This window comes from Poecilia formosa, unplaced genomic scaffold (genome assembly GCF_000485575.1).
Source record: "Poecilia formosa unplaced genomic scaffold, Poecilia_formosa-5.1.2 Scaffold12, whole genome shotgun sequence".
Classification (NCBI taxonomy): domain Eukaryota; kingdom Metazoa; phylum Chordata; class Actinopteri; order Cyprinodontiformes; family Poeciliidae; genus Poecilia; species Poecilia formosa.
This window is the reverse complement of record NW_006799951.1, coordinates 2744265-2770148: the sequence shown is the minus strand read 5'-3', so window position 1 is coordinate 2770148 and position 25884 is coordinate 2744265. Positions and strand designations below refer to the sequence as shown.

The following is a 25884-nucleotide window of genomic DNA, read 5'->3' as shown; positions in this document are numbered from 1 at the left end:
CAGTCCCTGTCAGATGGAGCGCTCCGGGTCATCGGAAAGCACTTCCTGTCCACAGATTCCCACCCTGACCTTCAGATCTTAGAGCTGGAGCTCATGTGTTTTAGATTTGGCAGTTCTCAAAGACTTTCAGCTTATCTAGTGATGAAAAAGAAGGCTTAGAGAGAAAAAAAAAATGTTGTTAATTACGACCTCTGTGAAGAGTCTGTAGAGATAACAGGAGAAAAAAAAAGAGGTGAGGAGTTCATCCGCTAGTCTTACTGAGGTTCTCTGCAACCTCCGTATGGAGGCATATGAATTGTTGACTCTCTAATTTGTCAATGCCGTTTAATGAGTCTGACTGTTTACTCTTTGTCTCCCTTTTTCAATTTCTTGTTTATCTCCAGGTCTCCGTGGGTTGCCAGATCAAACAAGCCACGTGGGGACACTGGGGAGGTCATTTTGAGGTATGGTCGGAAAGTCTAAGCTGCATGCTGGTTTGCTGGTGGTCAAACAGAACGACTCCAGCAAAATACCACCTACTGATTTCCAAACAATGGAGTTTCCTTGCTCTGCACACATAAACAATCATGGATCCTGCTCAGTTTAGCCAAATTGCAAAATCTAATTTCATTTGAGAGGAAATAAACAAACAGCCCTCGACTCCAGCGAAAAGACCGCGCACCTTTGTAGTTTTAAAAGAATCAACAGAGTGACACGTCTCTCCAGAGGAACCGATCGCATCTTGTTAACGTCAGGAAATCTACATGTTGGCTTTCAAGTTTTATATTTCAGCTCCGTGCTCTTTCAGCATGACAGACCGATGCTGGTCTCTCAAGAGTTCACGATGCGGGGAAGATAAGTATTAAAATTCATTAGCTTCTAACTGCTATTTAAATCTATCAGATTCATATTTAATCAACTCTTTATATTTTCTGAAAGGCTGAAGCTACAACTCCTAAATGTTAATTAGTATCAGATCTGCAGCACGCAAAGAGCAAACTCGTCTCCGAGTCTGTTCATCCACTCATTCTAATTTATATGTAAACGAATACAAATTAAATATAAAATACAAAGATTATTTTCAGAATAACAGAATAATCAGTAACAAATAAGAGTATTTCCACTCAGTGTGATTCGGTTATATTAGGGTTTAAATGTTGCATTGATCGCAGGTTTTTCTATATATTGTTTTTATTTAGGGTATATATGATAAATCCTACTCTAGTGGCTGAACAGGAGTAATTTTGATTCCAAGTGATTCTCCGGTCACATTCCAAGGTGTCCCGCGTTGTGCACAAGTGGGAAGACGGCGGGCATGGATGTGTGCTGCAGAGTTTGGAAGGCAAAGCCAAAGAAAGCTGGTTTAAGCTACGACTGCATTCCACTTGTTTGCTTGCTTTGTCACCCAGTTGGGCAGCAGTTTGATTAATGAGCCTCCAAACATATGAATTCACCATGGCACCTGGTCAAAGAAAAACAAGATGTAAACAAAATAAAACACTACCTCAGTGGGGTTTTCCCTTTTTTTTCTGGTAGAATATTCTTGGCTTCATTATGATTTAGTGCTTTAAAATTACAAAAACATTGTCCACAGACGGTGGGAGTTTTGAGTTCGAGGCTGTTACGTTTGGTAGAGGGGGTTTTTAGTGCTTCAAGTTGATTCCTTGCAGAACCAGAACCAGTTTTTTTTATATTTTTTTCCAGATTAAAGTTTAGGCAAAGCTATGATTTTTTTTTTTTTTTTAAGAAAGAACAACAATAATAATTGCATCGTGCTAAGGGACAGAAGGAAAGCTTTTCTTCAGCCGGGACAGAGAAGCTGGTCAGAGATAATAGGAGGACTGATGGACCTTAAAACAGGACAATCCTAGAAGAAAACCTGTAAGAGGCTGAAAAAAAGGCTTGAGATCAGAGTAGAAGTCTTCTTCCCAGCAGGACAATAACCCTAGAAATAGCGCCAGAGCTCCAATGGGATGGTTCAGATCTAAACATATTCACGTGTCAGAATGCCTCGGTCAAAGTGCAGACCAAAATCCAAATGCAAATTTGTGGCAAGACTTCAAAATGTCGTTCACAGACACTCTCCAGCCAAATCCGACTTAAGCTTAAGCTGGTTTGCAGAAAAAATATTGTAGTAATATTGGTCTCTGGAAAGGTTGCAGGAACATACCCCAAATGACTTGCAGCTGAATATCCACAAATACTGAGTGAGGAGGTACAAATAACAAATGCATCATTTGCACGCAATGAAAATTTTATCTGCATTTTGAAAACCTGGGTTATTTTTCTTTCCTTCCTTTTCACAATCCACTACTCTAAGATTAGGTTACCACACAAAATCAGAACAGAATACTTCAAATTCAAATTCATTTCTTTCTCGGCCACAGAACATGCTTTTGTTGTCAGACTGAGTTGCACATAGAGCTTCTCTGCATGGCCACGGATGAAGAGCGGGTTAAGATGAAGCCTTTTGCTGTCAACGTTACCTCCGGCTCCCCGCAGTCGCACTCCTCTCCCTCCTCCACGTAGCCATTGCCGCACTTCTGTCCGCCGTAAAGCACCTTGACCTCTGGCATGTTGTACAAACACATGCCCACACCTTTCTCCAGACTGGCTGCAAGGTCCTTCTTGCTGCAGGTGCTGAACACTGTCGGGAACGGATACCTTCAAGATAGAAGGAGGAAAAGAGTGAGGCAACTAAAGAGATGTGGTCTTAATAAAGCTAATCTTGCTTGATTGTTAGATTTGACAACGGACAGTAGAAAAATGATCCAAAAAGGTGAACAGATAAAGAATAGAGATAACTTTTACAACAACGACAGACAGATTCGCTCATTCAAGAGGCGCTTTTCGCACAAGTTTAATGTTCTAATGGCATTGCACGAGGCGCGCTTCAATGGATTTTCTGTCCTACGCAAAACACAAATGGCTCATTTTCGCCAGCGGCTGCATTTACAAGAGTCGTAATCTGGCTGGACAAGAACAATTTAAGCAGCTCTCTGAACAGGGTCATTGTGGATGAAGGTGATTTCTGAGTGAGTCCATGTATATGTGAATACTTTAGAAAATTGCAACCATGAAAGTAAAGGAATTTCCAATTTAAGTCTTTCCCATATCGCTTTTCTGCAAGGCTGACTCATCCTATGTTTAAAGTGGGAATAAAAATAAAGTCTACACTTATAGAAAAAAGGCATTATGAGTAATGGGTGGAACCTTTTGAAATGGTAATGAAAACCAAAAATGGTAAAAACTATTTTATTTCTTGGGGGGGAACAAATTAAAGAAAAAAAGTGATGCAATTGTGATATTCTTCTCGACTCCACTCTTTCATTCGAATCACACATCGCTCAAATAATACAAATGGAGGTCAGAGAGGAGCTGCCTAGAAACAATGCAAGAAGCGAGGAAAAACGGTCGCCTCCAGTCAGTCAGACCCCAGAGGAGTGCGAGGATAGCAACAGGTATTCGAGGTCCTGACCTGGACTTTTCACACTCAGACCAACTGCAAAGAGACGGATAAAGACAGCTTTTCCACTTGAGGCCACTGAGACAGTTCAAGGTCTCTGATGATGGTGAAACATATTAATGCAGGGGACCACAGAAAGCTCAAAGTTTCTCTTGAAACGTGTGTGTGAATGGGTGAATGCCCGAAAGACTGAATGTAGTGTGGATCATTCTGGGATCCTATGGGCTTGATGGAGTGTAAGCTATTTACCGTTTCGCCGTTAAAGAGTGACTGCGGTGCCTTTATGCCCGGCTGCACCAGAGTCATCAAGGTCAGTTTTCTTCTGTATAGATCCTGGCAGCTTACGTCATTGAATCACTTCGTTTTCAACTGTGACCAGTTTCAGTCCATAAAAGATAGATTATCTTCTTTTTCTCACTGACATTACATCAGACTGGATGTTTTCATTGCTTTCTGTTTTGGTTATCCTCACAGAGACGTTCGCAATAATTTGCTGGAACTTACAAACAGAGCCGGTGTAAATTTAGTGAAGAACGTCAGCCTCCTTTGGTTGGACGGACCGTTTCAGCATCATCTTTCTATGGGTGTAATTTTGACAATCACTCCAAAATATGGCCTTTTTTTGACCTTATGTCACTTTGTAGCAAACTTGAGAGTATGTTTGGGGTCTTGCCTTGTAAATCTTTGGTTGTCAACACCTTATCCAATTGGCTGCAGAGAGTTGGGCAGATTTCAACACAGACAGCCAGAGAACAATTGACTGTTAACAGAGGAAGTAAGCCAGATGGAGACAAAGGCTTGGAAGATGCAAGCCTTTGTCATAAAAACAATTTTCTCTAAACAAAGAAGCATTAAGGAGGAAAAAAAAACGACCTTTAAAGACTCAAATTATTACTAGCAACTTAATTATCCCAAGAGCCACACCTACCAACAGGTGACTGATCAGTAATCCTGAACCTTTTGAAACTGTTTCTTCCTTTTTATGTAGTTGGACTAATTGGCCTTTAACTTAGAATTTCTAAAACATTAAAAAAAAATTATGAAACATATTTATAAAACATAATATATATATATATATATATATATATATATATATATATATATATATACACACCAGCTTTTATGAATAATTTAGTTTTAGACAGTAAAAACCAACAACTACGTGCCACCTTAGACTGGAGACCATAGACCAAGAGCTTATCCTTCTTGTGAGCATTATTCAAGACAACCAAGTAGTTCTGTCAAATTGTTTAACTCGGACAGGTTGATCTGATGCTTCTCAGGTCAGATACAGGCTGATGGGGGTCACTGTAGCACTATTTTTTTGAGGTTTTTAAATTATCTAGATCATTGGGTGAAAGAGTCTTCAGGCTATGTCATAGGCTTTAATCACCTTGAATTTCAATTAAACCAAACAGAGGTCTCATCCTAAAAATAATTTGCATATTAATGAGTTGATTCTTAATTCCCTCATAATGAATCGTTTTGCTAATAATTCCCACAGCTTCTTGTTGTACTCGGATAATAAGGCAATAGGTGGTCAATTATAATTCTATCTTGGCAACACACTGGCTGTCAAGGCAGATAAAAACTAAAGAGACGAGTGATAACGCCGTGTTCACTTTGGATAACGCAACATTTCTAACCTCGTTATATCTGAGTTGGAGCAGCATGCTAAAACTGTGCTGGCTGGGAAAATATGTACGTATATAAATTGCATAAATTTCATTAGCGTTAAGGTGGTAGCAGACTGGGAGTCTATATTGTAATCTTAAAATAACTAAGATTGCTATCAGGGAGGAAAAATCTTAATTGGGACTCCCCTATTTTCATTCAACATGCGCATAATGTAGAGAATGTGAGGTGGCAGAGAAAGACGGCGAGCAGAGGGGACTGGCAGGAAGGAGATGTGACATTCAGATGCTTGGAAAGTTCAAGTTCAGACAGAAAAATGTCACCCACATACTTATGAGGTGACGCACTATAAGGCCTTCAAGCGTATTCGGGTGTCGAGACTGCAAACCCCGAGGCTTGGCAGGACAGATTTGTGAAATTTCTGCACCACACAAAATATGTTTGTTGAGCTTGATGGTGGACAGAGGTTGGGGGGCCTGAGAGGGGGATGTTTGATGTTTTTTTTTATTTTTGCCTTTGCCTAAGGGGGATTTGGTTGCAGCAACTGCATGGATATTTCACTGTTGTTAGTGGACTATAGTCGGGCTTCTCCTGAGGCTGCTAGAGATAATGGTGGGCGCATTCAATGAGAAAGAAATCCTTTTTTCCAAAGGAAAACAGATTTTCAAAGCGCACGCACGACACAAAAATATCTTCTTCTGACAGCCACTCTCGGGTTAAAGCCGAGCGCCAACTTCACGCAGATTGTCCATCTCTAAATGTCGACCGCTTTCATCTTCCCGCTGACCAGAAGCCAATCCAACCTGTCCCTGTCCAAATGTGTCCACTCACATAATCCACTGTTAAACCACCGCAACAGACGCTCGAACAAAGGAGTGTGTTATGGTCCTCAGCTTAGAGACCCATGCATAACATCGGGAACAGACCATGCAGATTAAACCACCGCAGGGAGCAGAGTGAGGCCGCTGTCGATAACACGAACCGCTGCTGATAAGAAAAAAATAAAATAAAAAATCAGGTACATATCAGGAGGGGAAGGTGGATTGTCCATGAAAGGTAAACACGGTGCGTTTCCATCAAACATGCTTTCACGGTCCAAAGGGGGGACGATTGTAGCTTCTGTTGAACAGATCTGCTTTCTTTTGGACATTGTAGAATCAAAAAAATAAAGATTCGGAGCGTTAACGTGGACATGAATTTGATGCGTTTAAAATCAATATGTATAAAACAACACTGCTTCGGGCAAAAGCAGTGTTGTGTCTTGAGGTGTAACTCCCCCCACCCCTCTTTTTTTTTAAGTCTATGCACCTATTTTCAGCATAGTGTAAAGCAAAAGCATGTTTCATCATGGCTTCTTAAGGTTATCCTCTTAAAGCTTGTATTCTCGGGTGCTGTGGTGGTGCAAGGATAGATATAAGTGATTGAGCATGTACACGTAAATGTGACAACCCCAAATTAATATGGCATGCATGTTTATGGCGACTAGATGGTAACTACCGACTGTAACTGTGTATCCTTAATCATTCAAAGCAGACTATACCTCAGCCACGGTGCAACTCAACATATAACTCGAATGGACGTCTGCTGCAAGGCGGTGATTTTGTACCAGCAGCGGTTTGGTGATTGAGCTGCGTCTCTAATCTAAGGCCTGCATTCCTCCAGGTAACAGCTGCTCTCACAGTCCTGGTAACAGCCTGCCTGTGCACCCAGAGATGCCGTGACGATCTCTCTGTTATTGCTGGCTGCAATTTGTCTTTTCACGAAGATAAACCGATACGCAGGAGAAAAATCTTTTCCGAACCCACGTGAGGAAGCACTCTCATGCTTTTCTTCCATTGGCTGAATGTTAGCGGTGGTCAGCAGGAAAACACATTTGAATTGAAGCAAAGAGTTCAAAGCAAAAAGTTTGATTTAAAACAAATAATATTAGTAATAATAATAATAATAATAAAAAAATTGAATTCTCAGATGACTTTTCTATAAATCTGTTCCAGAGACAACTCCAGAGATGCAAAAGATTTCAAAGTACAAGAAGCACAATAATCAGTGTGTGTTATCACAGCTGCTGCTGCACGGCTGCCCGGCTGTCCAGGAAATTAGCTGAGCAGAGGGTGTAGGATTCCCAGGATGATATTGGGTCTAGAGCTCTGCTCCCTCTCCAGGTATGGTTTGCTGAGGTGGAACTAATTTGACTACGCTCAACAGTTACACAAAATCTAATTAGTCAGACCCATTCTGCCTGTCGTATCTGTTTGAAAGGCAAATAAGTCACTTTTATTAGGAACAACACCCACAAATAAAGATGTTTATCTCATCAGTGATGTATGGCCTCATAAATTTGTGCTCCATACAGAGGAAAAGCTGTGGTGCCACCTCGCTAACGACGAGCTTAGTGGAGCTACCATTTCACAGAGAGGAACGGAAATGATCTATAGGTCATCTAATGAAGAACTTAAAATACCCGCGTCCTTTAAATACATTCTTTTAAACGTATCCACAAGGTTTACATGATTTCAGGACATTTACAAAAAAAGGAAATGATTAATAAAGATCTAACCACTTACTAGAAAAATTGCCATTTCTGTGTAGGATTGAAAAAATGTAACTGCAAAAACCGACATTTAGGGATTCAAAATTTCTGAAATGGCTGTTACATATAGTGAGGACTGATGCTAAAAAGGGCATTTATGACATTTGTGTAAATCTATAAGTGGTGCTTTATTAATCATGCATTTATTTAACTGGTTCATTCAGAGATAAGACACACTGACTCGAGTTGATATGATCAGATTATAAATTTATGATATGCAGTCTATACAAATACGTCACAAATGTAATTTTGTAGAATAAAAGACAAACAATGGTGTCTGATTAAACCCTTTTTTATTGCCACTAACAATTTATTACAGGCCTTTGATGTGCATTGTGGCATTCCCTGATGCCAGCTGTGCAACTGTGCCTTATTCTTCTATTGCGCCAAGTTACCCCCCCGTCTCTTTTAATCCCAAATTTGTTTTGGTGCAATCTGCATAACACAAAACAGGTTTGTTTTTCAAGAGGTTTTCAAGAGGCGATTTCCATTACTATACAGTAAAATGAGATGGTTTTTCATTTAATGCATCTGTAATGTGCCATTTAAATACAGACAAGTTGCATCCGTGCAGCGTGATGAGGTATTTCTGAACAAGATCTTCCCTCCTGTCCAGTTTCAGTATTAGCTGCACGCACAAATGTTTAGAACCTGCTAACAGCTTTGTACATAATTGGGAAAAAAAAAAGGCAAATTTGTATTAAACGCTGAAAGATTTAGTCTTTAATTAGATAATTTAATCAAATTTAGTATTTATTCATATTAATTTATTCCTGCTCTCAGTTACATAAAAAAAAGGTCAACTTTGAAGAACTAACAGCAAATGTTTGTATAAAAACACAAAGCTATGTTGGCATTCTTTCTTAAAAATACCAAGTTTTTTATCAAGTTAGCAAGACAAAGCAAGATCCAGGAAGGCTGGCCCACACGGAAATATGATGCTGCGTTCTTGCTGACTGATTGATCTGGCAACATTTCACATCAACTGTCTTAGCTGCAGCCTTTTTGCTCCTGGAAACTGCTGCAACTGATATCTTGTGAGTTTTTAGGCAGTGAAATTATAATAAAATAAACTGCTAAAGTTCCAAACCAAACCAATTAAGAGAAAATAAGCTAAAAGAGGCTTTCTCTTCCTAGTGACTTAGAAGCCAATCGTAAAATGTACCGGGACGGCGAGACCAAGCATCTTGTCATGGATTTCCTGTCGGTATCATTTAGAAGCTTAATACGAGCGGGTTGAGAAGATAGGGGGGAAAATAGCAGTTTGGATAAAGAGTGGAGCCGCACTGTGAACGAGGCAAGGCACCGAGTACACAAGGGCTATAAAAAGCTCCGCTCTTTGCAGTCCCTCAAACTGACATCAGACTATCTCTATTGTTCTCCAAGACTCACCGCAGACTGACATGCTTTTAGTCCATGCTAAGCAGCCGAGACGTCTGACCTTTTGGCGAAATGTCAGCCTGCAACTCTGCCAGAAGCTTGTAGTGATTAAACATCAGGGGAAAAAAAAAAATCAAAACAGAACACAAGTTAAATTTTCTGCAAGCCTCTAGTACTTTGCTAACTCTTTAGTTTTTGATAGCAGAAATGAAAACAGTGATGCAGTTTTGGACCCTGTCTCTTACGGCCAGAAATGTTATTGCACTTTTTGGATGTTTTTATGACAGGCCAACACAACACAAGGCACATTGTGAGGTGTAAGGAAAATGGTAAAATATTTATTTATTTATTTTAAACAAAAAACAAGCGTGTGTTGATGTGTTATGTTTGCAGCGACACCACACACTGTCATCACAGGTGCAAGTCATCAAGGGTACATCCTTCTCAGTTTTGCTCATCCACAGTTTTACCCATTCCTCTTTGAAAATGGATAAATCCCAAGAAAATTGGATGAAAAATGTCTGTGCCACATGATAGTTTTCCAATCTGAACCATTCTATGGCGCTTTAGCTGCAACTTAAAGGTTTTTATGATGGCCTAAAACTCAAATCTCTAACAGGCCTTCTATTAGGATTGCTTTGTATCTACCTGTATTCATGTTTGTAATCAACTCTGAACAGCTTCCCTGTCCATGTTAATAAAAGACATAATCTCTCACATTAAATCGATGCAAAATAAGCTAAAGTTTGTTGCTATAAAAATATATTAATAAACTATTAAGTTCCAGAGGTAGCTCCCTGCTGTTCTTCACAATTCCACTCGGATGCCGAAAAAGACACAGGAAAGGTTTTGTGCTTTCCTGCGAGGCAAGATTTTTTAAACTCCAGTTCCCACTTCAAAATATGTTTGTATACCATTCTTTTGCAAACAATGCCAAAGTTTCCACCTGTTGTTCAACGAAATCTCCCAAGACCAGTCTTTGTGTCTCGCACACCTGTCACCGTTCTCCAGATGAACAAGAAGCTATTCCTCCGCAGCTGATAGCGTTCTACTGTTTCTCTCCCGGTACCACTGTCACCCCTCTTTGTGTTTCTCCTCCCGCGTTGCCATAGGAGGAGATAAAAAGACAAATGAAACCACGGCTTCCACGCTCCGCCTGTCTACCGAGGCACAAAGCACCTCTCTGCGGAACTCTCTCAGTGCGCTCTGGCCCTGATTGCAGCTGGCAGTGTCACTGATAATCACGTCATTTAGATGCAGTCTGTCCTCCACTCCATTAGCAAGTCTAAGCTCTGCGCCTCCAAAACACACACATACACACGCGTGCGCACGCCGTCGAACGAGCTACAATGCTTCACAACTACGTGTTTAACATTCTGAAGACATCTGGACAAAAGAAGAGGGTGGGTCAAAGGGGGCTGCCAATATCAAATAAATACATTAAAAAGAAATGGGGGGAAAAAAACGAAACAATGCTATTTGTGACGGAGGGAATGAGTTCTAGATTGGATTGAAAATTATTGTTTTTTTTGTGTGTGTGTGTGTGTGTGTGTGTGTGTGTGTGTGTGTGTGTGTGTGTGTGTGTGTCAACAGGAAAGTGAAAATTAGGGCTGATGGCTCTAGAAATTCAATTTCGGAGATAGTCGGCTAAGAAAAGCTTGAACCTGTCATGTCCAAAAATTTAATTTTTGAAATAGTTCAGGGGGGAAAAGTACCGCTACAGACTAAACTCCATGAACCTGCAAAACTAACACGATCCACGCACTTGATGAATTGTACCTGTTCACACAAGACCAGGATAGTTTGGGTAGTTAGTCCCTTAATAAAGGTAGACTTCTTTTTTTTTCCTGCGGTTTTAATGGACAATTCTGGATCTGAAGACAAGGATTTGCCTCAAAACCAGTGGGTTCCTGCTTCAAACTCCTTCTCCCTCCATCTCAGTCGCTTCGTTGTTATGTCGTTGTTGTTCACCTGCCGGTCAGAGGAGCCCCGTGGTGTGAACTGCAGGTTACATACTAGTTATTTTTGTCTGATTAAAATTTTTTAGATCATTTGAAACTTTTAAGTCTGACAAAAAAAAAAAAAAAAGCAATTAAGACGCTGTGCTTAAATCTGAGAGCGGACTGCAAGGTGGAATAGTTGTTAGCATGGTTACTTTGAGCAAGAAGGTCCTGTGTTCAAATGCAATCTTGCACCTTTCTGTGTGGGGTTTGCGTGTTCTCCCTGTGCATCAGTGAATTTCCTCTCACAATCAAAGAAACGTGCATGCTAGCCTCTCTAAATCGCCTTTGGGTGTGTGCATGTGCATGCTTGTAGTTTGACCTGTTTTGTCTCTGTGTTGACCTGTGATTATATCTCCAAGGTTTACATTGACAACTGGAAACAGGGATCAGTTGCCTCCCCCCTACTCAGCGAGAACTGAGCTGGTATAGAAAATAGAAGGATGGAAGTCTGCTGCTAAAGAAGTAACTATTTACTGAAAATTATGAAAATTAGGCAGGTAACTCTTATCAAACGGCCGCCTTGTTTCACCAGCTGAAACAAGCTGTTTACATGATCATTATAATCTCGTAGATCCAGGATAATTGGATATTGATTACTGGCCTGGTTACCGCAGTAAACCTGATCAGACCTAGTTTTGTGCAGCATTTCATCACTGTCCTACTTTACAACTTTACATATGCACTGCAATGTGTATTTTATTTCCAGAGATGACTAAAAGACAAATGAAATATCAAACAGCTGGAAAATGCAAAGGCTGAAGTAACTTAAATCTAAAGTGGAGTTTAACAGCAGAGTAAGATGATAAGGAATCGTGATTCCTTCTGATTTGTATCTACCTCTTTTTAAGACCATAAACCAGGAATTTCTGTGTCTCATGTAAAGGACTTTGGATGTATTTATTTGTACAGCCACAAGCATCTTGACATTGTCGATATGAATATTTTATAAGCCGCTATCGACACCACTCTTGGGTGTCGATTTCTTCTGCGTGTAAGAAAGCTAGGAAGATTTCTTACACGCAGAACAGTAATAAAATCCCAAACTGCTGTTTACTACAAAAAAATATGGATAACTGGAGCTGCAAGAAATAGCTTTAGTTTGAATCAACAGACAGGATCAATAATAATAACTGCACCGAAATGCATAAGATTGCGCGGGTTTATATGCGCATAAACATAATAATAAAATTCTCATTTTGTTTCCCTCCCTGGTACGCGGCTGAGCAATGCCAAAACTCAATAAAATCCTGATATCCTGCAGACTGAAATGAACAAATATTGAACATACAATTAGAACGGTATTAGATAAATGGGGAAATATTGATGTTCTGTGTCAGTGTAGCAAGACAAAATTGCTTGCAAAATGTCAGAGCATCATGGCACATTGATTTATTTAGACTCTTTTATTAAGAAACTGTGGAGTGACTATGAGAATAAAAGTTCACTAATCATCTCTTTCGGGTGTTATCATGTCTAAACTGCTGATAATGATGCAAAACCAGCAGAAAAAAAAAAACAAATGCCCTGAACCTTATTAACCTTTTATGTTACAAAGAATTCAATACCAGCACAATTCATTGTTTCTAATTAAGATAGGACTGTCATTTTTCTGCTCTTTGTGCGTTGCATTGTTTGCATTGGCCCTGCACTGAAATGAGTGATGCTGCTGTTAAACATTTTCCTCTAAGTGTCTCTGATGCTTTTGTTCAAATAAATGTGCCTCTATTTAAAAAAAAAAAAAGGAAACAAAAAGGACTGTTGCCATGGCTGCGAAAACAAGATGTTTTTGACAGCCTATTAAAACATATTTTAAGAAAACAGCAATTTCTTCAATATTTTTGTTGATCTTTCCAAAAACAACTTTTAGAGTTGTAAATTGTAAATGAACACCTTTAAAATTAACATTGCATTTTAGGGTTTTATGTAAATGTATATATCAAGAGGTATTATTAGGGTGTTCTTCATTTTTAACAAGCCATTATAGTTTGCCACCATTTAAATGCTAATTTCCAGTGATAACATCCCATGTTGGTTTCATTCGATCTTTGATCTTGTTTTTTTTGCTGTTTATCAACTGTCTCAGATCTTGCCACGTTAGTTAAATCCTTTGTCTTAGTTTGTTCATTCATTAGCTCTGTTCTTTGTGCTTCTGAATTTTGTTCTCTATGATTAGTGTTATTCATTCCCCCTGATTTATAACTCCTCTATTCCCAGTTCAGCTCTCTGTATTTATCATTTCACCTCCCCTCTGCCTGCCAGTTCGCTCTCCTTCGCAGCTGTCATCTATCTCCTGATTCCTCTCTGCCTGCATTCTCCATCCGCTGTTTACATTTTCCACTGATTAGTCCTGGTTGCTTTGTCGGTTCCACTCTCTCTCCATATGTAAGCTCATTGATCCTCATTGTTTTTCGCTGTTACTTTGTCCTTATTATTATTATTATTATTATTGTTGTTATTGTTATTATTATTATTATTTTTGTCACTCTGTTTCCATTCTTCACCCCATCCTGGTCTTTGTATGTTTTCTTTTTTTTAGTTATCATTAAAGAAAACTATTTTATTTTTTATAAGTTCAAATGAATTCACATTTTAGAAGAGAAGCAACAACAACAACAAAACCAATCAACTGATTGGTTGTGATTCTGGTCCCTGTTTGGTCCAGTTGACTCATATGAAATATGACAAATTATGACCTCTGACCAAACAAAAATAACTAAATAAAAACAACTCCACTAGTTTGAAATACTGAAACATACCACAATCTGTCAGCATGGGTACAACATAAACATTTCATATCAGTCGAAACTGATAATTATTGATTAGTTCTGTATTTTAAATATTTGAAGCACCGCCACACTGTTGGTGTGACCTTTTCCTGTTTTATTCAGCTTTTTCTCCGCACTTCTGTTGTTCATTTTTAAGCAGTTATGAGGCGAAGCCTTACTCAGCAGGCTGTTGCTGGGAAATCAGAGTGAGTGAGTTACTTCATGCCACCCACCTGGTTTAGCTGGCCATGAGGTTGAGCAAGATAATGTCTGCCTACTTCCCCCAGAACGCTGTGCAGCTCTGTATCAGTGTTCAGTGAATATCCTATGTACTGAATATTTTAACAGATGTATTGTTGATATTGATTACAGGTCCATCGCAAGACACATTGTTATTGATTAATTGTGCAGCCTTAGTATACAATATTACAAAGGTAGTTGAAAATGTAAGCATCCTGAACCCTGCAGATTGTTTTTGGCAATGAAATCATAAAAAAAAGCAAAATAATAAAATGCAAAATGACTAGCATCCACAGAGATGTCTGTGTCCAGCCCTGATTAATCCACACCAAATGTTAACAATAAACTGCAAAAGTGGGGCAAAACCAGAACAGATAAAGTAAACTGAGCAGAAACACACAGTTTTTACATTTAGATTTTTTTTTTCTTAATGAATTACTGTGTTCTTACTTTGGCAAATCTATCCCTCAGGGAGCAAAAACATCCCCAAAATCTGCATGGTGTGAAAATCACTTTATCCTTTTCTTCATTGTCTCAATTATCCCGCTCTAATGAAACATTTCCTTTCATTACGGCGTGTCTAAGCAACCCTGTCAGGTGTTTCCTATTGTTTATTTGGCTCTTATGATTGCATCTGCAGTTCAGAATTGTGGGCAAAGTCTAAAAGCTTCACTTTGAGCTAAAACAAAAATGCAATTTAGTCGGAACTAATGAATGGCGAGAAAGTGTAAAATCTGGAAATATTTTCTCCCCTATGTGTTCCCAAAATTATACAAATCCACAGCTGTGCATGAAATGTGAGAATGATTTAATCCCCCAGCGACATGATTAATGTGTGGGACACATGTAGGCTGAGGTTTAAAGAATACCAGTAACCGTGCCTTTCAGTTTTAGCTTCATGTTCCCTGTGTTGTGGAAATCCTTTTGATTGCCTGCATCTGTGCCTTGCAGGACCCACCAACGAGGCAAACATTACTGGCGTCAGACCAAGGGTGAAATCTGCTTTCTCTGCTGCGGGTTTGTGTTATCTGCTAGCCGTTTACGAGCAGTCACACAGTCCATCGCTCGCAGCAGCCCTGTTATCTTAGAGACCCAGACAACGGGCGGAGAATGCCACAGCAGATACTTTATTCCAGTTCCAAACCATGTGTGTGTGTTTTTTTTTTTGCTCTGTGTTCTGAAGCCTTCTTTCATACATCAGCACAGAAACAATATGAATTTGTTCAAAAAATGTGACGCAAAATCAGCAGCTACTGAAGTTTTTTTTATATATATTATCTGTTGCAACGCAGCATAAGACACCAGTATGAAGTTATGTAGACATTTCTCTTTGCAAGACATTGTTTGGCCTGGTGTGATATTCTGGATATTTTTTAAAGCTGTCAAATAGTAGTGAACAACTATTAAACAAAATGAATTTTCCAAAGACTGGTAGCAGGGCAGTTACAGCAAGAGCCAGCAATTTTTGTCCTGAAAGCGAGTTTCATTAGGGATCTTGCAAATGTAACCTGTTGTTCTGTGTTGTGGCCATCATGTGTAAACAGCAGCCACACAAAAGAAACGTTGTTTTCCTCATATTTCTAAATATGAAGAAAGTTTTTAACTCATACAGAGTTTTGTAAATGTATTCAAATATTTTCACAGGGGAAATGTTCTGATTTTATTGCATTTCAACCACAAACTTCAACTTTATTGGAACTCTGTGTGATCGTACACACAATGGAGTAGATGGAGTAGAAAGGAAAGTAATAGTTTTTATTTAAAAAAATAAATAAAAACAGAATGTATTCAACCCCTTTTCCATCTGATAGCCCAAGTTACTTTATTTCATCTCTGTGAATTGCCTGGAAGACGAGTCCAAACAGTTTTGTTTGTTAGGATCTGTGTTTTCTGTGTAGTTTTTCTGTGTTAGTCCAATTTCCCCTGTGAATCTGTCTTCCCTGTTGATTGCTCCCAGCTGTATCCCGTTCCCTGATTACCTTCCCTGTGTATTTAACCCCACCTGTTGTCTATCGTCGTTTGTTGTCGGAGTTCGCCAGTAGAACTGTAAAGTCCTGGTTTGTCTAACGTCTGAGTTTTTTGTGTTACTTGCGCTCCAGTAGAACTGTTTAGTCCTGGTAGTGTCAGCTCTCGTGTCTAGTCCTGTGATTCAGTTGCTACCGGTACTTAGCTGTGTGCTAGTTTCTGCCGTGCTGCCTGTATGGACTGCTGAGCTTTATTTTCACCATTAAATTCATTATCTTCACCATACCTGGGTTCTCAGCGTCTCTCCTCACCACTTCAACCCGCAATTCATGACATTGTTAATCTTTTGCTCTTAACGAATCATCAGTGTCACTGACACCACCTTCCACTTTTGTCTTTTCGCCTCTTGGGAACTTAAAAGTTGTAGATGAAAAGCGTGACCAGACCCTTACCCCGTGGAGGGGGTCATGATGCAGCCTCCACGGTCGACAGTCATCCTACAACCACAGCCACGCTCCGGGGTGTCGTGGTTCATGCCGAAGTTGTGTCCCAGCTCATGTGCCAAAGTCACGGCTGCACCCAGCGGGTTCTCCGAGTGATCCTGGTAGAAGAAAGCAACCCAACGCGTCTTAAGTTAGCCAAGCTGAAGGACAGGAGGGAAAAAAAAAAGTGTTAAAATGTCATGCAAACAAACAGCCATTTTAAGAAACGTACAGTTCGACCCTCTCCTTTTAGTTTCAGTTTCTTTATGGAAACTGTATTTGATCTACCAGAGTTCACTATCACTGCAGAGCCAATCAGTCTGACTTCCTGTAGAGGCAGCTACATAAACCTCTGCATGACTCCACCGATAAGACAGACAGACGGATAATGACCAAACTGGAAAAGAAACTTCATCTGGACACAGTTTTACAGACCGAGGCTGGGAATAGACAGGAAATGAACACAGCACAGTATATATGTGTTGTGCTGCAGTGATTATTTAAACATCCCTTTTCCTAAAAGACGGATGGACGGAGTCAGTCAGTCAGGATTCTCTCTTCACGGTACCTTAGCCGTACCTACAACTGCCCTCTTCTGGACTGAGGTGTCAAATATGTCTACAGGTATTCGTTGCTTGGTACTACCACAACTTTAAAGGGCTATTACACTTTTTTTTTTTTTTTAATTGCGATAGGTCTGTGTTTGAGCCTCACTTTTTCAAACATGAGCCAGTCGTGAAATTAAATTTCTTTCACGGTGACGTTCAGAAAATCAGTACAGAATGGGGTCTCCTTCGCGTAAATGCATTGCATGGTTTTGCAGATTAAAAACTTAATCTGCAAAACCACGATGCAGGGGGGTGAGGGGGGACATCAACCCACTGCTGTATATCTTACTGTATTGTGGCTCTCTGGGACTTACATGAGAAAATCACATGCTTCCTTTGAAAGCACAGTCATCAGTGAAACGCTGAGGCCAAGCTGTGCCACTTCCTGCTCTGATTAAAGAGCAGCGTCATGGGAGCTGCACCCCGCCTCCAAACAGGAAGGATGGGAAAACTCTCTGCAGCCTTTGTCATGTTCGTCAGGGTGGCGTGCTTCTAAGTGGCACGAGACTGGGCTGAGTACTAATAATAGTCAGATGAGTAAAAATGGTTGAAATGGTAGAAAGCTTCTATGATCACTGTAAAGCAGGAATCTGCTCCTTTTGTGATGGTGAATGGTCTAACCATATTTCTGACATGATTTCTATCCCCTTGGGGGCGGGGGGAAAATAAATACAAGATCTGGGGCAGAACACATGGTGCAGTATGGCTTGAGAAATAGATCATTTCCTCCCTGCCCTCCCACTGCTTATTTGGCCTTTTAATCCCAATACAGACCATCTGCTATATGCAAGTAATGGGGGGAAGACAAACATCTGGAAAAGCCTCATTACAGCGAACCAGCCATCCCACTCATTGATGTGGTGTACACATCTGGGCTTAGTCATAATGGCATTGGGCTGATAACCACTTTGCGATTTGGCACCGGTCTCAACAACTAGAAGCACATTTACATTGTGTACTGACACTCCGGTAGAGGTGACGCACAGTTGCGTATACGAATCCATTTAGATTCCAACCCTCCGAAAGAAGCAAACTAAACAATTCATCAGTTCTCATAAAAATGGAAATGCAGTCGTGTTCAAAAGCCGCCGGCTTTAATTTGAGAAAGTGCTCCGCGAGATCGACATCCGGCCGCTTGTCCGCCGCTCCGACACAAAGTCCCACCCGTTTCCAGGCGGCCGTTGCCTTGGTATCTCGCAGCCCGACCGAAGGAGTTCCAAATTAGCGCTTGTTCTTCGTGTATGTGTGGGCGCGATAATGTCAAACCGGTAAGCCAGCATGCAAATCATGACGTCCTTCAGGACCCTAAAGCGACTCTCTAGCAAACGACGAACACCTGGCGGCTCGTGTAAATTACAGCTGGATCGTGTTAGGCTGCCGAATCTGGACAAAGCCTCCTCTGACACAGATCTTGCAGAAAAAAGTTGGGGTCAAGGGACAGCGCTTTACACTCACCATGACAATGCCTCCGGACTGCTCCACTGTGCACATGCTCATAATGGGCGCCATGCCGATGGTGGTGCCCTGGAAGTAAACGCCGCTGCAAAGTAACATAGAAGTAGAGACGTGTGTTTTAGTGTTTTGCAGAGCAGATGGTGTTTACACAGGCCTAATGTGCTGAAAGAGCCAGAGTTTCTTGTAATCTCTACTCACTGCATTTGTCTAATTCTCACCTTTGTTGGGCAGTTTTTCGTTCTTATAAGGCTTTGTTTATTGACTGAGAATTAACATTTTTTTCCCACTTTTAATGTTAGGGTTACCTTATGAGCTGAGCGTTGTCGTGAGGCTTCTGGGGCAGAAGCTTCACCTTCCTCCAGTCTAGGAACTCGTGTAAGGTGGTGAAGGGATCTTGAGTGATGGGACATTTATCGGAGTCACTCCACACCTCCAGACCCACCAAAGCCACCCTGATGTTGAGCGCCCTGTAAAACTGAGGAGGAGGATGGCGCAAAACAGAGTCAGATTTAAGTTTTTGGTGTCCTAAACGCTTCATACAGATTTGCCAAACACAATAATTTGTGTTTTCCTTTAGTTGCTTATTATCTAAATCATAAAACTACATTTTCTTTCTTGTTTTTACACAATCAGAGTATGTCTTTTCCATTTCTATATCAGTGCCTCCTAAAATAAATCCATCTGCCTACTGCGCGTTCTAGCAATAGACACGCAGCTCTGGCTCAGGTCGTAGGCAGCTGTTTAACGAGAAATTAATATATCACGCCGTCCCTTCTCATTAATCTCTGCTGCCAACAAAATTTCTATTTTAAAAAAAGTGATTTATGCCTCACCCACAAAGAGGGGGGAGCACATGTTTTACCTTGTCCACATAATTGGCTATCTCTGCAAGCCGCTGTTTGACTTTCTCCAAGTCTCTCCCCTGTTTCTGGAACTGAAAAAAAAAAGAAAAAAAAAGAAAGACAGCAGGTTAGCCATGGGACAAATTTACATCCGCAAGAAGCCGGTGCTTCGTGACAACATAATGGAGGACATCGTTTTACGATCCAAAAACTATGAAGTACCACAGCACACACGCAAATGCAGGATTTTGCATTAATGGCTGCTTTAAATATTCCAAGTTTGTGTTTTTTTTTGTTTACTCTGTGTGTTAGGTATGTTTTCAAGCTGTGACCATCTGGATCTAGAAAAATCCCCCAGCATTACAGAGACGAATGGTGCGACTGCGGGGAAGCAGGTCTACTGGCAGACGTAACACGGCATTAAAGCTTTGGACGTAAACTAGAGAAAAGTCCCACCGTCTGTTTCCACCCTGCCGTGGATCCACCTGCACTTCAAATCTGAGCAGCACGCTAAATCCCTTATATTTTTTATTTTTTTGCGATTCCCTTTCTTTCCATTCAAGTCAATGGCATCAGCAGAGAGATAACAAGAGGAAACCACCACAATGAGCTTGTCCGCGCTTACGGGGTACTCTCCTATATCCTTGTCCTGTTTCCTGTCTGCCCTGCTGAGGAACTGAAAACAGACGTTCCTGCTGGCAATAAAAAAAAAAAATAAAAAATCTGCTGCCACAGTGGGTTGTTGCATACTCACCACATTCAGCAGCTTCCAGAGAGAGACCTGCTCTGCAGCTACAGTGGCTTACTGTGCTTCTTTATGTTTATGGCATGAGGGCATGCTGGGTTTTCAAAGCATTGCGGCTGAACGGTGTCAGGCAGAGAATAGTAGGGACATTACCTCTCTGTTGTCTGCGACGATAATCAGCTCCACGTATTTGGTCGTCTTCTGAGCATGCCTTTTATGCTGAGGGAGAACAATGAAAGAGGAATGCTAAAAGTTAGAAAAGCACTGCAATTTGAAAGTTTGGCGTGCAGGCTACATCTCAAAGCCTGCGGCATCTGAAAAGCCGTTTCTGCATGAATAATTTGATGATCAAAGGAAACAGCTTTTGGCTATCTTGTCACGAGAGGACTGATATCTCTGTCTAAGGGGAACATGGGGTTAGTCTGCATACAGTAGGTAAATTTGAAAAACGATAGCAATTTGAGCTGCATCTTTAATTTCAAAAGCAATAACATGCTTTATATTTTTTTCCTTTCAATTTTTGTATAGAATTTGCACATAAATCATTCATGGAACAATAAATATATTCATTTATTTTTTTCTTCTTACTTTCCATAAATATGAACTGGTTTATTTCTAAATTAAAAAAAAAAATAAAATAAATAAAAAGGTTCTTAGATTTTAGTTTGAAAGAAACAAATTTATTTCCAAGGAGCTCAGAATACATTCCTGTTTTGATGACTCAGTTAGGTTTTGTGGGTGTTAGACACATATTAGTGTAAAGATAAGGGCAAAAATGTTGCTGCTTTAGGTAAAGCGCAAAATCAGTGGGACTGTTGGCGTTCCTCAGCAGGTCTGACTTGTTCTGCATTTGCTGTAAATCCATTCATTTGCATTTGAGTGCCAAACATGTAGAAGCCAGGCAGGAGTCCAAGCAATTAGTCTTAGGTTTAAATTGGACAGAAATGTTGTAAAGGTGTTATTTATTTTATCTAAATGAGACGCTTCAGAGGAACTGGCTTGGATATAAGGCATGTGCTGTGCAATGTGTTGCATTAAGTCCTACTTGTAATTCTAGGAAGATTCTTCAAGGAGTTCCTAAAGTTACAAGGAATTTCTTGAAGTTCTTGAAATCTCAATGGTTGCTTCCATTGAGATCTAAGCAATAAAGATCAGGTCCATTAGTGTGAAACAAAACTGCTTAATTACATTGCATTAGGAAATAAAAAAAAAACAGTGATGAACTATTAGGGCAAATGACAGGTAAGACTGGAAAAAATTGGTGTAAAGAAGCTTTAATCAAGATTGGCAGCAGCTGGTTGAGATGAATTGCTTTGCTCTTGAAGAAAGTTCCCTTAAAGTTTTGTCCCTGAGGAAGGTTTCTGCTTCTGGATCATGTTTTTTATTGATGCCAAAAAGAGTTTTAAACTGTATAAAGACAAAAAAAAGAAAACAAAAAGCTCAAGTGCAAATGAAAAAGTCCTAAACTTGAACTCATTTCCACACAAAATCCCCATATTTTCAGGCAGACAGACCCAGTTCTGTTCTATGAACCCCTAAACTGAGATACTGTATAACTCTGGGTTCATTAAGTTCTGCACGAGGGTTAGCCCCACTTCCTGCCTCAAATGGAGTTTTTAATGTTTGGAAATACAAGCAGATGGATGCTGCACCTGCTCCACGCAAATTATCAGCCAAATGTTCTGCGCGGGCCCTTGATTCTGGGCTCTTAACACGAATGAAATGAGTGTCAAATCCAAAGCTATCCCCAAAGGAACCTTTCCAAATCTGTGGGATAGCCAACACGCTCGTCCTTGGTCAAATGCCTAATATTTAATCATAAGCTCAATAGTGGTTTTGTCAGGGATATTTGATGATGAAATGCTACAAAAATAATGGTTTAAGACCTTTGGTTTGCAATAAAAACAACACAGTGAACTCACCCTGGTGTGAAAGGATTGGAAAGGGCTTTTGATGTGGCTTTCAGGGGCAACAGAGGACAAATTAAAGCCATGGCCGCAGGCTCCAGGGGTCACTTTGAGCTCTTCCACTCGGTAAATGAAGTGGGCCCCAGCGTCGTGGCCAGACACGGGCTCGATAATAAATGTCTTGTTTTCAAGTGCAACGAAGCCTCTGTAGAGAGAACATCCCAAGTAAGAAAACAAAACTTCAAAGCACGAGCACTTTCCCAAATGCCAGAATTGATTGAATGTGGCTGTCTCTAATGGAACAACCGAGGCAGCTCTTTGTCTACAATCTCACTTTTCCTGAGGCTACGAGAAAAACAAACAAAAAAAAACATCTGAATTGTGTTTTTATTGAGCCACATGTTGCTGTGGTTAAAACTTATGACTTTGTAGACAATTGTAGACAAAAGGTCCACCATAAACGCAAATCAACTCAGATGCAGCAAAACATTTTTTTTGTTTTTACAAATGTAATTTCAACTCTCAAGCTGACACGCAAAACGTTTCATGTTCGTGAGCGGCTCCTGTGTTGCGAAAAGCAAACAGTCTGTTTCAAAGCTAAATGATTCGAGGGGGAGACAAAGCTGTGAATTTTACAACTCGGTAAAACGCTGCTTACAAAGAGACTGTAGAGAGCGATTCATCATTAGCAACAGGCAGATGCAAATTACTGTCAAAATGAGAGCAAATACGCCATAAACGCCTCAGTGGCAAATACGTTTGTGTGACAGTTTTACTCCGTAGTTCACCGACAACAGCCTTAAGGGAAGCTTAAGAATGATTGGCTGCTGCGCTGAGTGACTTAAGTAACTCCAAACTCTGCAGCAGCGCACAGGACTGAAAGGGCAGCTTTACGTTGCATTTTGAATACAAAACGAGTCAAGCGTCGCTCACCGGAGTCCCAAGCAGGCACTGAGGGTCACGTCAGAGTTGGGATGCTCCCGCACTTCGCCGTGGTAGTAGCAGTTGTTCTAGAAAGAGATCGACAGACATCACATTTTTGGAGAGAGAAAACACTTTACACAAATCCCAATGGATAAAATGAAGGGTGGTCGAACTTTTCCACATTTATTAGACAAAACAAAATTACACGTGATTTGAAATAGTAAGAGCAGATTCTCCTACATGAGCTACGACTCACGTAGGGATCCATGAACGACGTGAGTGTCAAATCCATTTGGTTCTGTTGTCTCGTCTTAGTTAATGCTGTGAGTAAAGGTGCCTGAATACTTAGACGGTGTTGGTCTATCGCAACAGTGATTTTATAAACATGGTGTTTGCGTTTAAAACTTGACAAAATGTGAAAGAGTTCAACAAGTAATAACGCTAGTTGCAGCTCATGTAGGAGAATCTGGGCTTGTAAGTATTGGAGGATTGAGACTATTGGGCCGTGGTTTATATTCTGACAGGACATCGACACCGAGCTGCAATGGAACAATCTAGATCCAACTAAGCTAATCCATTTATATTCCATTGTAAAGACTATTTCAAAGCATGTACAATTTTGTTTCGTCTAATAAATGTGGAAAAGTTCGACTCCCTTTATGATTCACTTTTGGTAAAAAAAATCAGAACGGGAGAAAAGGCGTTTGTCATTTCCTTTAGTGATGCGGTTGTCCCTGCTTGCCTTTCAAAAGAGGAAAAGACAAAATGACATGATGCTTGTGCTGCCATACTCATGTTCCTCTCAATTAGAATGTCCTGCAGAGCGGTCTCTCTCCTTCTCCTCGCAATCAGGCACTTTGAAATTAATACAACACAGTCGAAGGGAAGGGCAGGAAAGCTGACATGCGTGTGAGACGACAGTAATATGCTAATAGTTTATCCTGCATCAATCCATCAGTCATCTAGTGGAAGCAAAAGGGCTTCCCACATCAAATAAACAATGTTTGCTTAACATGGAGACAGAAATACAACTTAATGTCTCACCTGCAGTAAACAGCTATCTTTGTTTGTTTTTTGTTTTTTGTTTTAAAACTTTGAGTAAATCCAGATTTGTTTGGAGGTTAAACCTGACAGCTTGTGCGAGAGGGACTGGAACCAAAGTCGACTTCTGCCATCTGAAACCAACCCCAGTGCTAACAGCATTATTCCACTTGATGTGAGTGTTGTTTTATGAACCAATAAATCAGACATGTTATTTACAGAATGGATGCTGGGGTTTTATGCAGGAACGCAACGTCAATGCTCTTCCTGTGTAAAAAAAACGTACTGAAAACCAAAGGTGCTGAGCATTTCCAGTGAAAGTAGAACATAAAAGTAAGACAATTAACATTTTTTGTTAACATTATCTCACTTTTTTATTAGGTAACTGTTGGTAGCGTTACCTCCCATCTCTGTTTACTGTGTAAGTAATAAATGACTTTGTATAATTAATATCTTAGTGAATGTCTTTTGGCGTTGGCAAGATCGGAAAAGATATTTGTTGTTTTAAGATGGTAGAAGTTTGCTTTAGTTTTGACCAACTAATCTGAATTTACTCTTAATGTGGGCATAAGGAGCAGGTAATTTATCAACAGCTTTTTAACTGAACTATCCGTCTAACTTCTGCCACCATTTCCCCATCTAAGACGCTGACCTTCAGAGGAAACACTTCTGTTTGAAAAGCTAAGCGGAGGTTAGTGATTCAGGTGCTGCTGTAATGACACCCATTAGTATAAAAGTATTACAGCCACAAAGGCTCCACTCAGCTTGACCCAGATTAGCTCGGCTCTCCAAAAGAAGAAGAAGAAAAAGAAGAAAAAGAAACATCAGGCAGATTGTTTTTCAAGAGGTGCAAAAGGAAACTTGACCTCTGACCCCCATCTTGGCTCAACCTTTTTGAAGTCAGAGCAGGAGGATTTTGGATAATTAGAGTTTCTTCTTACATCGGACCAGTTCAGACTGAGGCTGAAAAAAATGTCCAAGCGGGGAGCAGGATGTGATGGGCAAAAACGAGTCCGACCCAGTATGAATCCCATCATTAGAGGACTATTTCTAGGACATGTTTGAAACACTGTGTTGTTAGGAGAAGCTTTAAGAAATGAAGGGTGCAGTGCTGCGTTGTCTTTGCGGGTGAAATATTTCCGTTAGTTTACATTTATGTTGTTTCCTTTTACTGATTCCTAAAATTAGTATGTGACTGGTGACTTCTGCTGAAAGGTTGCGTTTTATGAAGGCCGTTTTATACAACACAGCATGTCCAGACGCTTGCACCATCCATCAATTGAATATAAACTGCGAGAAAAAGAGAGAGAGAGAGAGAGAGTACGTCTCTGTGTGGGGAAAAGAAACTTTGTGTATGGCATTCACGTCTAAACTACAAAACTGCCGCTTCAAGCTGTGCGCGACCTGTTAAAATGTCCTCACAGCTGTTCGCTCAAACACTGTCATTTCAGTCCAACTGAGACACAAAAGGCCAACAGACAAATGTTGTTATAAAGCAGGACTTTTGAATGCCATAAATCACAGGTTTCTGTAATGGCAAGGAGCTGTTTCTCCCCCGTCGGATGGTGTTAATAAAAGCAATCTGGAGCCAAGCAAGGTGAAATATCACCAGAGAACAATAGTCTGGCTCCATTATGTGAGCTGATTTCAGTGAAGTACCATCAATTCAAAATGAAGAACCATCTTTTATTTACTTAAAGCTCGTCTTAAAACCCATCTATTTTACTTGGCTTTCAGCTCTAGCGGGATCTAGTTTTAAATTGTATGTTTTTGTTTTTAAACTGTAAGTTTTTATTTTATGGGTTTTTTTTATTGTTATGTTGTGTTTTGATGTACAGCACTGTAGTTGTTTTAAAG

At 40.3% G+C, this 25884-nt stretch overlaps 1 protein-coding gene across 2 annotated transcripts in view; it reads right to left on the bottom strand.

Moving 5' to 3' along the window:
• adam12b (ADAM metallopeptidase domain 12b) overlaps positions 1-25884 on the bottom strand; it is a 106923-nt gene that overhangs the window by 18618 nt on the left and 62421 nt on the right. For both annotated transcript variants that reach the window (XM_007545350.2, XM_007545351.2), the window contains exons 5-12: positions 22996-23072; positions 22078-22267; positions 20309-20374; positions 19431-19502; positions 18874-19043; positions 18569-18653; positions 16476-16624; positions 2466-2643 (exon numbers count right to left, since the gene is read on the bottom strand). In XM_007545350.2, the coding sequence (XP_007545412.1) occupies positions 2466-2643; positions 16476-16624; positions 18569-18653; positions 18874-19043; positions 19431-19502; positions 20309-20374; positions 22078-22267; positions 22996-23072 (987 nt within the window). The remainder of the gene's footprint in view (positions 1-2465; positions 2644-16475; positions 16625-18568; positions 18654-18873; positions 19044-19430; positions 19503-20308; positions 20375-22077; positions 22268-22995; positions 23073-25884) is intronic.